The sequence below is a fragment of the Aquarana catesbeiana genome, linkage group LG03 (genome assembly GCF_042186555.1).
Source record: "Aquarana catesbeiana isolate 2022-GZ linkage group LG03, ASM4218655v1, whole genome shotgun sequence".
Classification (NCBI taxonomy): domain Eukaryota; kingdom Metazoa; phylum Chordata; class Amphibia; order Anura; family Ranidae; genus Aquarana; species Aquarana catesbeiana.
The window spans coordinates 604,323,849-604,341,170 of record NC_133326.1 but is presented as its reverse complement, the minus strand read 5'-3'; the positions used below and the strand labels follow the sequence as shown (position 1 = coordinate 604,341,170).

At 41.1% G+C, this 17,322-nt stretch overlaps 1 protein-coding gene and 1 long non-coding RNA gene across 3 annotated transcripts in view; one reads left to right on the top strand and one right to left on the bottom strand.

Moving 5' to 3' along the window:
* PGAM2 (phosphoglycerate mutase 2) overlaps nt 1–16,465 on the top strand; it is a 40,153-nt gene extending 23,688 nt beyond the window's left edge. The window contains exon 3 of the mRNA XM_073622165.1: nt 15,435–16,465. Coding sequence (XP_073478266.1) covers nt 15,435–15,604 — 170 coding nt within the window. The 3' untranslated portion in view covers nt 15,605–16,465. The remainder of the gene's footprint in view (nt 1–15,434) is intronic.
* Nucleotides 1–17,322, bottom strand: part of LOC141133055 (uncharacterized) — a 161,119-nt gene that overhangs the window by 81,137 nt on the left and 62,660 nt on the right. For both annotated transcript variants that reach the window (XR_012243004.1, XR_012243003.1), the window contains exon 3: nt 2,766–2,968. This is a non-coding gene — a long non-coding RNA (uncharacterized lncRNA). The remainder of the gene's footprint in view (nt 1–2,765; nt 2,969–17,322) is intronic.

Below are 17,322 nucleotides of genomic sequence, written 5' to 3'. Positions count from 1 at the left end.
GGCAGTAAGTCTATTGCAACCTTGCCCCCATGCTACAGGGGGCCTGTGCAGCCCCCCTGTATGCCTGGATAGGAGGAGTGGCTGGGATGGCTGCATATAGAGGAATCGATCTGTCTATTTTCCCCCTGCAGCTGCCAAATGCCCTCCCGCAGGAAGAAAATCGAGAGATCGATTTCTCTAAATGCAGCTGCCCCTGCCGCTCCTCCTATCCAGCTTCCTTCGGCTGTCCTCTTGTGCTCTCCAGCCCCCCCGTGCTCTTTCCCGGCCCCCTCCCCCTTGCAGCTCTGACAGGTTTTTTAATGGGCCCTTGCTTTTCTGAATGGATAGTCAGTTATCTGTACTGATCACTGACTCTGTCCATTCATAACTGAGGTATTGTAAACTGCTTCAGTTTGTGAATGATCGGGAAGCTCTGTACAGAGCTATTCCTGTCCATTTATTCTATGCAGCTTAGGCTGCAGAGGAGGAGATTGAGGGTTGTGTCCTCAATCTTCTTACTCTGTCTCAAAGGTAGAACATCAGAGGTCTGTTTAGATCCTTGATATCTCACCAAAGCCCCCCAACAGGGCTCCTAAAAAATTGTAAAAAATAATAAATAAAAATTGTAAAAGAGATAAATGGTAAAAAATAATACAAAAAAAAAATAACAAAAAAAAAAATACTGACAGCAGTGTCGGAACTACCAGGGTCACAAAGGTCACACTTGCGACTGGGCTTGGAGAAAAGGGCCCTGGCTGGGGTCAGGGAGGGCCCCTTTTTGATTTCTTGCTCTGGGGCCCTGAAGGGTCTAGTTATGCCACTGCATAGAGAATTGACTTCTTTTAAGCAAGATTAAGCCTCATCCCCTTGAGTACTAAATCTGGCCATACACTAGTAGAATTTTGTTTAAGAATTTTGTTTTTAAGAATGGTCAGTTGATATTCTAATGGTTGGTGGGGTCAAATCAACATTAGTTTTCAACCACAGTGACAAGAAATTTAAAGGCGCAGGATGGTAAATTTTTCTCTAACAAACACATTTTTAAAAGTGAATGTGATTTGTGCTTGGGAAAGTTCATTCACTCCAAAATCAAATGTTAGGAAAAAGGAAACTTTCGAACACTCGAAAATCTACTAGTGTATGGCCAGCTTAAGCCCAAGTCTCGCCACTCAACTGTCATATATCAAAGCCTACACTGTCTACTGAAAATTTGGCATTTAAAGCGGAACTGTGGCCTATGTAAATACGATTTGCAGACAGGCAGGATTTTTAATGCAAAAGGGACATCTTCTCAAGGTCTCAACGACAAGGTCTCTTCTGCATTAAAGGTCCTTACCTGCCTGTCCACCCACCCGCCCGCCCGCCCATGTACAGTGAGCCATGCACTTGCAGCTCATTGTACAAATTCGGCAATACTGAATTTGAGTGAACTCCCACGCATGCGCAGGAGTGACCTTATCCCCGCCTGGCTAGCTAATGACAGCGGCCGGCTATCAAGACCCAGAAGCCGGCTGCCCAAAGATATCAGCAGCTGGGTGGGAAGCTCAAGGGCGCCGCATCGCTGGAGCCGAGGTGAGTATTGTGCCACTTTTTTTTTTAAGATACTCTTTATTAAGTATTTTGAAGTTAAAGAACAAAACAACGCCTATTGGGCATACCCAGGCTTATAAGGTAAAACAAGAAGACATAAAAACAAAAAACAAAACTATCAACTATTTATTTGGCAACCAAGATGTCAGATTTGAATGAAGGGTTTGTCCCCACGGAGGTAACCCAGATATCCCATGTTTTGGTGAATTTCCCAGGACAACCCCTAGATTCATACGTGAACTTATACAGCGGTATTGCTGAGTTAACCAGAGCTTTCCAAAAATTGAGAGTAGGTGCCAATGGGGATTTCCATTTGAGCAGTATAGCCTTGCGGGCGTAAAACAATAGCAACCTTATCAGTGATCTCGTCATTCTGGACATGGCCAGTAGATGAACCAGACCAAGTATACAGACATCCTCCGTCAGTGGTACCGAGATCATAGTGCACTTTTTCATGCATTCAGTAACATCTTTCCAAAAGGATTGGACCATTGAGCATAATCAGAATACATGTATATACGTTGCTGGGTTTTCTGGGCAATATCAGCATTTAGCTGAAATGTTTGGGCAAATCCGATGCAATTTTTGCGGGGTGATATATACCCTGTGGAGTATTTTAAATTGGATTAGTCTGTGTCTTGCTGAGACTAGCTGTTGCATAGGATATTCCCAGACATCCTCCCAATCCATATCCATATCCGAGACCTCCAGGCACCAGCTGGCCAGCAGTTTGTCAAGGCCATTGTGAATAGATGGAAGGGGAGCTTTGTATATTGTGGATAGAGGTTTTGAGTATTGTTCCACTTTCAGTTTTCAAGATGGAGGAGGGCTTACTTTTTTTTCTTGTAATGTTGCTTTAACTGACATCATGTGCAGATGAAGTTCCTCCCTTTGATTTGGAAATGAATGAAAATAATGATACAAAAGTAACAATATGTTACATTGTATCTTTCTGTAGTCTGAGCAAGTATTATTTAGAAACACTGTCAAGCTACTTTTTTGACAGCTGAAGCTGCCAACCTTCCGGCTTTGATAAATCAATTATTGGCTAGTTGTTTACTGAAAGGGAGGGGGGAGTCCTGGCAAACAGGCAGAGAGACTGGAAGTTTTTTGGGAGTGTGTTGCACAACCAAAGTCTGCAATTAGTTAAACAAATCCTTTTACATTTCGCAGTAAGATTTACATTATATATTTACAATGCCTGTAGCCTATAAAATATTCCTGGGATGTCAGGACATCTTCAGTGAAAAACTGACTGACTATAACCTTTGTGAGCTGTTCAGCCTCTGGTTAAATTTCACCAATTATTCCATTATTATAACAGGAAATTATGGAAGAGTTCAGAGGAAGCAGCTTTGTTCTTATGCAGGAAAGATCATGGTTATAGTTGTTGCCTCTCCTGAAAAAAAAAACACATTGACATTCGTTAAATAATAAGAACCAGTTATATCATGTCTTTTTTTAATTATTTGCAGAATGTTTAATAGAATGATTTTAGTGAGCTTTAGTCTCTCTGGCTCAAATGGCTTGTTCATGACCTTTTTCTTGCAAAGCTTTCAATTATGGCAAGAATCTAATTTTTTTTTCTGCTGCAATTCATGCTGCACAAAGGCACAATATTATCCTGTCTTGCTCCAAATCAATGTTGTTTTAAACTTGATTTAGAACACTAAAATATTCCATCTTGGTCAGGAATATGTACCCAAGTGGGAATGCCTGATGGGTTTGCAGAGATGTTTTGTTTCTACAGTAAATTCAACATAACAGTTTTTATTATTTATTACATTTTAAAATAATGTGCAAAAAATGTAAACATGTGTACAGGGTATACATAATGAAAGATAAATTATAGTATAACGAACGTGAAGTAGTTAATATTTGTGCAAATACATAACAAAGTTATAAATCTTAATTTATCCTTTCAGCAGTCACATGTCATCCAGCTTATGTAGCCATTCCTCCTGCACTGATTACTGTGACAACAAGACAGGAACAGGCAGGCAGGGAGGAAAGTCACAGGACCATACTGGCTGCTTGTATATACAATTAGGTGCAGTGTACACAATTAGGGAATGATGTTAAAAAAATGTAATGTCAAGAGGTAGTTGAGAATAGGTGGACCAAAATGGGGGTACTCTGCACGCTTTGGCCTTGGTGAGCAGATTAACAACGTTGGAAAACACAGCACTAAAAGAGCTCTCTCCTGATGCTATGGAAGCAAGATAACATATAAATATTCATATCGTAATTATCATGATTGGAAACACTTGGATCAAGCCCAACTCTAGAATTCATTCCAACATTTTCTTTAGACTAATGGCACAAGTTTTTAATTAATGACACAGATTTAGTTTGTTGCATACATTTAGAAGATTCAAAGCTAAAGGGTAGTATTTGGAGCACCCTGTACTCTTACCTAAACTGAGGCCCACATGTGAAGTGGGACTTGGGTCAAATAGTCCTGCTGCTCTCCATCTCATAGGGGCGGGTACTGGCCCCTTGCTTGGGTAAGCTGGACCATAAGGAAGGCTGAACGTTGAAGAATTGACACAGTAAATATGGCTATGGCCACACCTAGGTCACGCGTCCGATTTCTGATTTTATACATGAACAAGAACATTGTTGTTGTTGTTCAGTCATTTAGTCGTGTCTGACTCTTTGTCACCTCATGGAAAATAGCATGCTAGGCTTTTCTGTCCTCCACTGCCTCCCAGAGCTTGCATAACTTCATGTTCATTGTTTTGATGATGCGATCTACCCATCTTGATTTCTGTCATTCGCTTTTCCTTTTTTCTTCCATGTTTCCCAGCAATAGGGTCTTTTCTAATGGGTCCTCTCTTCGCATTAGGTGGACAAAGTATTCGAGTTTCAGCTTCAGGATCTGTCCTTAAAGTGAATTTTGAGGGTTAATTTCCTTCAAAATTGACTGGTTTGATCCTCTTGCCATTTAAGTGACTTTCAAAAGTCTTCTCCAACACCATAGTTCAAAAGCATCAATTCTTCAACGTTCAGCCTTCCTTATGGTCCAGCTTTCCCAGCCATAAGTTACTACTGGGAATACTGTAGCTTTGACTATATGGCACTTTGTCGGTAGGGTGATGTCTCTGCTTTTTATAATGTTGTCTAGGTTTGCCATTGCTTTCCGTCCAAGAAGCAAGCGTCTCTTAATTTCATTGCTACAGTCACCTTTGTGATCTTGGAGCCTAAGAAGATAAAATCTGTCACTGTTTCCATTTCTTCTCCTTCTATTGCCGTGATCTTAATTTTCTTAATGTTCAATTTCAGGCCAGCTTTTGCGCTCTCCTCTTTCACCTTCATTAGGAGACTCTTTAGTTCTTCCTCACTTTCTGCCATTAGTGTGGTATCACCTGCATATCTCAGGTTGATGTTATTTCTCCAGGCGATCTTAATTCTGGCTTGTGATTCATTGATCCTGGCATTTCGCATGATGTACTCTGCATATACATTAAATGAGTAGGGTTACAATATACAGTATCTCACAAAAGTGAGTACACCCCTCACATTTTTGTAAATATTTTATTATAGCTTTTCATGTGACAACACTGAAGAAATGACACTTTGCTACAATGTAAAGTAGTGAGTGTACAGCTTGTGTAACAGTGTAAATTTACTGTCCCCTGAAAATAACTCAACACACAGCCATTAATTTCTAAACCACTGCCAACAAAATTGAGTACACCCCTGAATGAAAATGTCCAAATTGGGCCCAAAGTGTCAATATTTTGTGTGGCCACCATTATTTTCCAGCACTGCCTTAACCCTCTTGGACATTAAGTTCACCAGAGCTTCACAGGTTGTCACTGGAGTCCTCTTCCACTCCTCCATGACTACATCACAGAGCTGGTGGATGTTAGAGACCTTGTACTCCTTCACCTTCCGTTTGAGGCTGTCTCATAGATGCTTAATAGGGTTTAGGTCTGGAGACCCTCAGCTTTAGCAAGGCAGTGGTCGTCTCGGAGGTGTATTTGGGGTCATTATCATGTTGGAATACTGCCCTGCGGCCCAGTCTCTGAAGGGAGGGGATCACGCTGTGCTTCAGTATGTCACAGTACATGTTGGTATTCATGGTTCTCTGAAAGAACTGTAGCTCCCCAGTGGCGGCAGCACTTATACAGCCCCAGACCATGACACTCCCACCACCATGATTGGCTGTAGGCAAGACACACTTGCCTTTGTACTCCTCACCTGGTTGCCACCACACATGCTTGACACCATCTGAACCATATAAGTTTTTCTTGGTCTCATCAGACCCAGGACATGGTTCCAGTAATCCATGTCCTCAGCCTGCTTGTCTTCAGCAAACTGTTTACGGGCTTTCTTGTGCATCATCTTTAGAATAGGCTTCCTTCTGAGACGACAGCCATGCAGATCAATTTGATGCAGTGTGCGATGTATGGTCTGAGCACTGACAGGCTGACCCCCCCACCCCTTCAACCTCTGCAACAATGCTGGCAGCACTCATACATCTATTTCCCAAAGACGACCTCTGGATATGATGCTGAGCAGGTGCACTCAACTTCTTTGGTCGACCATGGCGAGGCCTGTTCTGAGTGGAACCTGTCATGTTAAACCGCTGTATGGTCTTGGCCACCGTGCTGCAGCTCAGTTTCAGGGTCTTGGCAATCTTCTTATAGCCTAGGCCATCTTTATGTAGTGCAACAATTCTTTTTTTCAGATCCTCAGAGAGTTCTTTGCCATGAGGTGCCATGTTGAACTTTCAGTGACCAGTATGAGAGAGTGAGAGCGATAACACCAAATTTAACACACCTGCTCCCTATTCACACCTGAGACCTTGTAACACTAACAAGTCAAATGACACGGGAAGGGAAAATAGCTAATGGGCCCAATTTGGACATTTTTACTTAGGAGTGTACTCACTTTTGTTGCCAGCGGTTTAGACATTAATGGCTGTGTGTTGAGTTGTTTTGAGGGGACAGCACATTTACACTGTTATACACGCTGTACACTCACTACTTTACATTGTAGCAAAGTGTCATTTCTTCAGTGTTGTCACATGAAAAGATATAATAAAATATTTACAAAAATGTGAGGGGTGTACTCACTTTTGTAAGATACTGTACATCCTTTTCACACTCGTTTCTCAATTTTGAACCAGTCAATTGAACAAGAACATACTTACACAAACACATATTCATTGTTGTAAGACAAATGAACTACATGATTTTTGTGTTCTTAAGTCACATCAAATTCAACCATTTTTTTTTCTGTCATATTTTTATATTTGTTTATAACACTTTTTTTTTCAACTGTTCATACTTCTTTCACCCTGGCCTTACCTCCGCACAGCCCTTCCATCATTCTGAAGGTCATTCTGTTACTATTCTTAAATCACACCAATTCTAGAGGTCCATCTGATTATAAATATCCTCAGCTGCTTATCCTGGATTCTCTCTGTTCACCCTGCCACCTTGTGGTTTGCTATGGTATTGCAGATTATAACTGCAATATGACAATGCATAATCGCTAAGGATGCAACAGAGCCACACAAATAACATTCATTATACTGAATCAAATAATACCTTCTTGGCTATGGAGTGTTGCACTCTCAGAAAAATGTCTTCTTAAAAGGTGTTTTGCACTGTGATCCACAAGCAAATCTCTGTCAAAGAGCTTTTACATGTCTCAAGGCATCCCATGATCTCAGCAGGCATATTCTTATATATGTAAAATCTTCACGTATAATTAATACCAGTACAAAGAAAGACTTAGGGCAATTATGGGGCAAGCCTTAATCTATGACTGCTCCCTAACTAGCCACATAGTACCACTACAAAGGGTTTAAGACATTTTACAAAAAAAACTACCAAGCCTGACTGCTTCTGACTAATCTGAAACATTTAGGCATTTCATGTAGGTGACAGCAGAGGTGGCCGTAAGATAACCACATAAATGGACAGTTACTGTCATTGTCGAAATTCATTTTCACTGGTTATTCATATCTGATCATTGAGTTTTCTGGTTCTAAACCAGTTCAAAAATTCCCTAATCTGTCAAATAATCAATCTGTGTTTGAACAACTTTATTGCATACCTGCTGAAAATATTTCAGACTATTTTCAGATAAATATACTTTGAGCCTCTTTTTTATATTGATAGCAAAAAATAAAAACGCTAATCTAGAGGTATGAAAATGATATGAACTTATGGAAGAGCATGTGGTTAGATGTCACACATACACATCACAGTTTGAAATAACCATATATGCATGGTGTGGTGATAAAATACTGGATTTCATGTTATGAAAAGGCATATTTTTTATACTCTGGGATTTGTTTTTTTCAACATGGCTTTCTACATTATTCTGCTTTTTGGGCATTTCTATTGATAGGACTTAAGGCCCTGTGATACTTGGTAATTAAGTGGTTTTTCGAATGTATAGGCTTTCTACATATGGCTTATATTTTGAGAAAAATAAATATTTCATATATTTTAGGCATTGTCTTCATAGACCCACAAATATTTCCCTGTGAGCTCTCTTCTGTATTGTTAATTAAAAGATTTGTTACTTGAGACATGGTCTCATATATAGACACTTGCACATAGGTTGCATAGTTAACCTCTTTTTTTTTTTTTCAATCCAGAAAAAAAGTTTATTAATATAAAGGATTACAAATATTCATCAAGCGTATTACATGTCATACAATGAATATTGTACATCAGGGTTAAAAACCCTCATCTCAGATTGTAATAAAATGGAAAAAGTAATACAAACGAATAACTAATAACATATTATAGAGCAACTGGTTGGAGTGCTCAAAAAACACACTCAGAATGTCAATAGTTAGCTAGAAAGGAGTAATCCTTTGGTGCATATTCAACTTTACAGGACAAAAGTACAGTCATCAACAGTTTGAGTGGAACTTAAATACAGTATGTAATAATCTGTCTAAAATAAGCTGTGGAGGGGCCAAGCCCGGGTCATCAAGCCAACATTGCCAGAAGTTTCTTATAGTTGGTCACCAGGTTTGCACACTTCTCAGGAGGGATTTTGTCCCACTCCTCTTTGTAGATCCTCACCAAGTCATTAAGGTTTCGAGGCTGACGTTTGGAACTCAAACCTTCAGCTCCCTCCACATATTTTCTATGGGATTAAGGTCTGGAGACTGGCTAGACCACTCCAGAACCTTAATGTGCTTCTTCTTGAGCCACTCCTTTGTTGTCTTGGCCATGTGTTTTGGGTCATTGTCATGCTGGAATACCCATCCACAACCCTGGCTGAGGGAAGGAGGTTCTCACCCAAGATTTGATGGTACATGGACCCTTCCCCTGTCCCCTTAGCAGAAAAACACCCTCAAAGCATAATGTTTCCACCACCATGTTTGACAGTGAGGATGGTGTTTTTGGGGTCATAGGCAGCATTCCTCCTCCACAAACACGGCAAGTTGAGTTGATGCCAAAGAGCTTGATTTTGGTCTCATCTGACCATGATACTTTCACCCAGTTCTCCTCTGAATCATTCAGGTGTTCATTAGCAAACTTCAGATGGGCCTGTATATGTGTATTCTTGAGCAGGGGGACCTTGTGGGCACTGCAGGATTTCAGTCTTTCACAGCATGGTGTGTTACCAATTGTTTTCTATGGGACTATGGTCCCAGCTGCCTTGAGATCATTGACAAGATTCTCCCATGTAGTTCTGGGCTGATTCCTTACCAGTCTCATGATTATTGAAACTCCATTAAGGTGAGACCTTGCATGGAGCCCCAGACCGAGGGAGATTGACAGTTATTTTGTGTTTCTTCCATTTGCAAATAATTGCACCAACTGCTGTCACCCTCTCACCAAGCTGCTTGGCGATGGTCTTGTAGCCCATTCCAGCCTTGTGTAGGTCTACAATCTTGTCCCTGACCAAGACCAAAGAGCTGTCCAAGGATGTCAGGGACAAGATTGTAGACCTACACAAGGCTAGAATGGGCTACAAGACCATCGCCAAGCAGCTTGGTGAGAGGGTGACAGCAGTTGGTGCAATTATGGTGGAGAGATTGGAATCTGATTGATTGCTACTGTGGACAGCTGTTTTTTATACAGGTAACAAGCTGAGATTAGAAGCACTCCCTTTAAGAGAGTGCTCCCCTTCTGGGAGCCAGAAATCTTGCTGATTGATAGGGGATCAAATACTTATGTCACTCATTAAAATGCAAATCAAATTATAACATTTTTGAAATGTTTTTTTCTAGATTTTTTTGTTGTTATTCTGTCTCTCACTGTTAAAATAAACCTACCATTAACATTATAGACTGATCATTTCTTCTCAGCGGGCAAACATACAAAATCAGTAGGGGATCAAATACTTTTTTCCCTCAATGTATATGGGGTTATAAATGATCCTTGAATCATGAGTCACTGTATGATCAACTTAATCTAGATGTCTGTAGACATGTGAGAGGGTTACTGATATAGCATATAGATCATTCTAAACCTTATACTATCCAGAACAATATTTCTCAACTTTCTAATATATTTATCCTGTAATGTAACACTTTATTACATCAAATATTTATTAAGTACCCCGCTGCCAAGGCTATACTGTACTGTATATCTCAGGCACCGTTTACCTCATAAAACACAAATAAAAATTGCTCCCACTCTCTACATTTGTATATGATTTCAGACAAATCCTAATGATTTTAAAATAATATGGCTATACTAGTTCTGCTATAATGCGTACTCCGCATCAGCAGAACTCCTTGCACCTGTCAGCTGCCCCCATGATGGTATCCAAAGAACATGTTGATCACCTTCAAAAAAGAAAAAAAAAAGACCAATAAGTTCTGTAACTGATTATAAGTGTAAATGTTTGCCCAAAATTGTAAGTAGCATTTACTTGTATTCTGCATGATTACAGACAAATAGAAACAATATGACTCTGAATTCTGGGCACATTGGGGTTATGATGTGAAATTATTGTTGTTAAACGGAATAATGATGTTTGCTTTAAGGTTAGAGCAGACAGCTAATCTATGCAAAAAGACAAACTCTTTTCATAAAATGCCAGGCAGGCACGCTAACCTAAAATTATTTCTGTAGATAACATGTATGGAAAAACACTTAAACACTTTGCACAAGAGACACCACCTTCTGAAACACTTCGACCCTAGTTACGAGATGGCTAAGCCTGGAAGTAACGTATTTTGTGGTTGTAAAAACTGAATTACATTTTTAATTGCTGCTTGAACTGTCATCATTTCAGACTAACGATATTCCTTAAAATGCAGTCCATGTCTGTTCAAATAACATACCACAGTTTGAAATATTATGTTTTGGATAGCGTGGAGACAGAGTTAGGACCTTTGTTGTTACTGCTATCTGTGACCTCCCTAGGGAGAGGACATTTTTCCAATGGACTTACAAAACTACAGTAAAACATTTCAAAGAATTTGTTTTTTTTCCTATTACAATGACAACTAGTGTGTCAGGGTGTGACAGGTTTTAACTGTGACAGGAAGTGATGAAAAATCTCTACAGAGGACAAAAAAAAAAAAACAACAACAAAATTGTGGCTATTATATTATTTTTGACTACTACTGGTGGTGGTTCACACAGTTATTCTTCAATCATTGCAGCAACAGATCACACACTTTGTCTTGCAGCATGCCAAACCCTGTCTCAACAGGGAGATACTCACATGTAGAAAACTCCCGAACCTGTCCGAACACGGTATTACTACAATGAGGCTCAACTCCCTCAAATCCCCATATATCATTCCATACAAAAAACACTCCTCTATGTGGGCCTTTAAGAAAAAATATTTTGGATGATCCCAACACTGATGAGCTACAAAGTGCCCTTCCTGGCTCAATACGTGCTTTTCAACCCAAAACCTCCTTGCCTCTTCAAGAATCATTTTAAACTACTACTCTACTTCTTGACTGCAGCTAAGCAAATAACTGCTGACTTTGGCTGAAACTAAGAGTTGAATTCACGTAGTCATGCTCTATGAGAAAACAGCTGAACAATATAGTAGACAAATATTAGGCAATGTGATACCCATGGACCTTGCATTATCTCCCAGCGGGATCTGAGCTGGACCTTTTGAGCTTTTAAATAAGGGCACATCTGTGTTTCCCATACTAGCTGAAAGCACAGGGGTAGATATATAAATTGTAATGCTGCATTTATATGTATGCGCACTGCGCTAATGAAAAACACCTGTTTGTACTGCCACTTAATATTCAATAAACATGCAAATGAGGTGAAACAAACGTCAATGTAAAAAAGAGAGAGACAAATAATTCCACAGTAGCACACTAAATTAATCTACAAATCTCCTAAATATTAGCATTGTGAAATGATCAACATAAAACACCCATACATAATGAAAAGTGTCCATATGGCATATGCTAGATTGTAAGCTCTAACGAGCAGGGCCCTCTGATTCCTCCTGTATTGAATTGTATTGTACTTGTATTGTCTTCCCTAATGTTGTAAAGCGATGCGTAAACTGTCGGCGTTATATAAATCCTGTATAATAATAATAATAATATCCAAAAACTAGATATATGCTCCAACATGTAAATCAATATGGTAATACAGTCCAACTTAAAGTGATGAAAAGATAGTGAAACAAAATCTCGTTGATCCACCAAAATCCTTCACCAAAGTGATGTGAGCCAATTCCACTCCCTTAACCCCTTCCTGACCTGCCGCCACAGTTATACTGCGGCAAGATGGCTCCCCTGTGCGAGCCGTCGTAGCTGTACGTCAACTCTTTAAGACGTTTTTGCAGGTGCGTCCACAGCGTGTCCCTGGAGCCGATAGTGTGCCCGGGCACCCGCGATCGCTCGTGACAGAGCGAGAACCAGGATCTGTGTGTGTAAACTAAGTGGGTCTGTGTGTGTACTAAGTAGGAACACCGATCAGTCTCCTCCCCTAGTCAGTCCCATCCCCCCCCCCCCACAGTTAGAACACACCTAGGGAACACAGTTAACCCCTTGGCCGACCCCTAGTGTTAACCCCTTCCCTGCCAATGACATTTTTACAGTAATCAGTGGCTATTTTTAGCTCTGAACGCTGTATAAATGTCAGTGGTCCCAAAAAAGTGTCAAAAGTGTCCGATCTGTCCGCCGCAATGTCGCAGGCATGCTAAAAATCACCGATCACCGCCATCAAGTTTGTTTAGGTATAATGTCGCACGACCGCGCAATTGTCAGTTAAAGTGACGCAGTGACGTATTGCAAAAAATGGCTTGGTCAGGAAGGGGGTAAATTATTCCGGGGCTGAAGTGGTTAAGAATAAAGCTCACCAGATGCTGTTGCCATTCACTCTCATGTCTGGCAAATATCGCCTTATTAGATGTTATTAAAGAGCAGCTTGTACACGCCAATCTCCATTGAGATTAATAAAAACACTCTCCACATGAAAGGATAGAAATTGGGCGGCACAGTGGTGTAGTGGTAGCACTCTCGCCTAGCAGTAAGAAGGGTCACTGGTTCGAATCCCAACCACGACACTACCTGCTTGGAGTTTGCATGTTCTCCCTGTGCCTGCGTGGGTTTCCTCCCACACTCCAAAGACATGCTGGTAGGTTAATTAGATCCTGTCTAAATTGGCCCTAGTATGTATGAATGTGAGTTAGGGACCTTAGATTGTAAGCTCCTTGAGGGTAGGGACTGATGTGAATGTACAATGTATATGTAAAGCGCTGCGTAAATTGACGGCGCTATATAAGTACCTGAAATAAATAAAATAATAAATAAATAAATAAATTGAGACAGAGCCTCCAATAGTGTAGAAACACCTTTAGGTAATCTGTTTCTTAAAAGTAATGCACTTATATAATATCATAAAAGATTTAAAATCGCCTTGTTAAAATTCCAAACATGCCAGGTGACCTCATAGCTTCCTTCTTACACGTGGAGTCACCGTCTCAGCGTTGCCGTGTAGCCACACCCCGCTGCGTTTCGTCATTTCGGACTTCGTACGATTACCTTAAGGTGTTTTTACACTATTGGAAGCTCTGTCTCAATTTCTATCCCCACATGTGGAGAGTGTCTTTATTAATCTGGATGGAGATTGGCATGTACAAGCGGCTCTTCAATAACATCTAATAAGGCTATACTTGCCAGACATGATAGTGAATGGCAACAGCATCTGGTGAGCTTTATTCTTAGGGGGCCCTTTCATACTGAGACGGTTTGCAGGCGCTATTGCGCTAATAATAGCGCCTGCAAAACGACCCGAAAGTGCCGCTGCTTTGCCTCCAGTGTGAGGGCTTTCACACTGGAGCGGTGCGCTAGCAGGACGGGAAAAAAAGTCCTGCTAGCAGCATCTTCGGAGCGGTGAAGGAGCGGAGTGTATACCGCTCCTTCACCGCTCCTGCCCATTGAAATTAATGGGACAGCGCGGCTATACCGCCGGCAAAGCGCCTCTGCAGAGGCGCTTTGCGGTGGTATTTAACCCTTTCTCGGCCGCTAGTGGGGGGTAAAACTGCCCCGCTAGTGGCCGAATACCGAAGGTAAAGCGCCGCTTATAATAGCGGCGCTTTACCGCCGACGCCGCCCCCGCCCCAGTGTGAAAGGGCCCTTAGGCAGTGAAATTGGCACACATCACTTTGGTGAAGGATTTTGGTGGCTCAACGAGATTTTGTTTTACTATCTTTTCATCACTTTAAGTTGGACTATATTACTATATTGATTTGCATATGTTGGAGCATATATATATATTTTTTGGATATGCCATATGGACACTTTTCATTATGTATGTGTGTTTCATGTTGATCATTTTACAATGCTAATATTTAGGAGATTTGTAGATTAATTTAATCTACTGTGGAATTATTTGTCTCCCTCTCTTTTTTAACCTTGACATTTGTTTTACTCATTTGCATATAATGATGCATTTACACCATTTTTTGTCACATTTTTTGTCGTGTTTGTCACGCCACAATGACGGTGTTCCTGAAACACTTAGGTGTGAATGTGGCCCAATTCCTACTGATACTTAATTCATACATATGTTTTGATCATGCTGTATTTTGTACCTATTGTGTTATTTTGGTAAACAAAAAAAGAACAGTTGGTAAAATGAACATCTTGGAAAAGTATTTTGACTAATATCCCCCATTCGTTCTGTGTCCAGTAAGCACTTTTGTGCTTGGAATTCTGAGAGGCAGTTCACTTTTTTTTAATATTGAATTAATATTTGTCAAATATTCCCAAAACTGACCTGTCAATGGCCAGGCTAACTGGACATTTACATGCCCTGTATCTGCTGGAAGCGAGGGAGGGAGCATGTCCTTCTTATAAGTCATGTATCTGTGTGTGTAAAATTTGAACTATTCAGGTCTAGCCACAATCGTACAGTAGCCAGAAGAGTGCCACCTACTGGACGAAAATTAAGACTATATTAAATATCTATATGGGATATTTGATATGTAACACTATAAATAAAAGATATATACTAAAAAACACAGCACCCTCTATTTAAAAAGGAAAAAGGCAATGTAAACAATGCAGTAACCCAAAGCAAACAATAAGAGTTCAGGCTTCACTGTTCTAAATTCTACAACAAACCTGGTAAGTAGGCAGTCTGGTAGAGGCAGCAGGTATGGAAAAGCAAACTAAATGCTATAAAACAAGTTTGGTGAAAGAGGTCATTGGGATATAGTATTACCATACATGATTTTGTCAACTAGTAAAAAGTGAAATGTGATAGGCTGCAAGAATCACATCCACACTCCTGAAGAAGGAAAGAAGGAAGTAAACAATTTCTTTAAGTGCTGTATAGTAGACACACCTCTGTGCCTTATCAAAATCCTGTTTCTATGTGAAAATAATTTTGGTGACCCCTGTTAACAAATCTCAATCACATTTGCATATCTCTTTACAGGAATGTCTGATGCTGCCATCATGGAGCTAAATCTCCCCACTGGAATCCCCATTGTGTATGAGCTGGATGACAATTTAAAACCTCTTAAACCTATGGCCTTCCTTGGAGACGAGGAGACAGTGAAGAAGGCTATGGAGGCAGTGGCTGCCCAGGGCAAGGCTAAGAAATAGAGGCAATGTAAAGCCCATCAACAATGTGGACTGTTTTTGTGAAAAAAACAACTCTGCTACTGATTGTAAAATCTTATTCATTCAATCCTGTTGTAATTAGTGCTCACTCTTATCACACACGGTCTTATTTTTACTGATGCCAGCCTTATCATAACATCCTATTTTGGTGACCACTCTGTCTAAAACAGAGATGCATAAGTCACGGCTGGGGTTCCCAGAATACAAGATTCTATATATCATTCATTTTTCTGTCATCGATTGGAGACCACATTTGGTTCTCCTGATGATACGATGCCTCTTCCAAAATGTTTTAACGTATCTAGTCTACATGACAACAGAGGATAGACCCGTGGAGATGTATACCCTAAGCTCAAGGTCTCCACATACAACAAAATATATTGGACACAACAGAGCCTGGCAACTCTTCACAAAGCTGCAATTTCCAATCTCTTCTGAAATGAATAATCATTTGGTTGTCCACCCTTTCACACACACACAGGTCCTTGCAATCAAAAGCATATACAAAAAGAACTTTTATCATTACCTGTACGGAACAATCAGATTCTTTTCATTCTCATGGTCTCTAGTGAAACATAAAAAAGACCATACCATACCATCACCTGTATCTATATAGGTTATTCTCATTGTCTCACACATGTGTTTTTCTATTAAAAAAATTTTTTGCTTGTGATCAGTAACAGTGTTCTAAATGTCATTTTTAATAGCCAGGCCCTGAAAATCCGTGAAACATAAGTGCCCAATATATTTTGCTTTCAGAACATTTTGTCATACTATTTTGTAATGTCCTTGACAAATCTGCAAATATGTTCTTGTACCCAAATAAACAAATGCTACACCTGGGTCTAACGTATTGTGCTACAGTTGCGCATAGCAGTGTATTCAGAACTGAATTCAGTGATCTGTTGATGCTAGCCAGTTTGACCAACATCAGGCAAATTTGAATGACATATGAAGAGCTATGGAGACTTATGCCGCATACACACGATCGGACTTTCTGGCATACTTGGTCCGGCACACTTTCCGACGGACTTTGTCCGCCAGGTGCGCCGGACTTTAAAACGGACGGACTTGCCCACACACGACCGGACTTTCCGGCTAAGTCTGTCCATCTTTCCGACGGACTTTCGCTGGAGTTACGGCGGACTTTCAGAATGAACGGACTTGCCCACACATGGACAAGTCCGTTCATTTTGAATGTGACTCAGGTGCGACGGGACTAGAAAAGGAAGTCAATCTTGCCGCTTTTATCGGCGAGATTGACACCTTGCGAGCCCCGTCGCGGGTCATACCAGGCCCTTAGGTCTAGTATGGATTTTAAAGGGAAGCCCCTACACCGAAAAAACGGCGTGGGGTCCCCAGTAAAATCCATACCAGACCCCGATCCGAGCACGCAGCCCGGCCGGTCAGGAAAGGGGGTGGGGACGAGCGAGCGCCCCCCCCTGAGCCGTACCAGGCTGCATGCCCTCAACATGGGGGGTGGGTGCTTTGGGGGAGGGGCGCCCTGCGGGGCCCCCCCACCCCAAAGCACCTTGTCCCCATGTTGATGAGGACAAGGACCTCTTCCCGACAACCCTGGCCGTTGGTTGTCAGGGTCTGCGGGCGGGGGGCTTATCGGAATCCGGGAGCCCCCTATAATAAGAGGGCCCCCAGATCCCGGTCCCCCACCCTATGTGAATGAGTATGGGGTACATGGTACC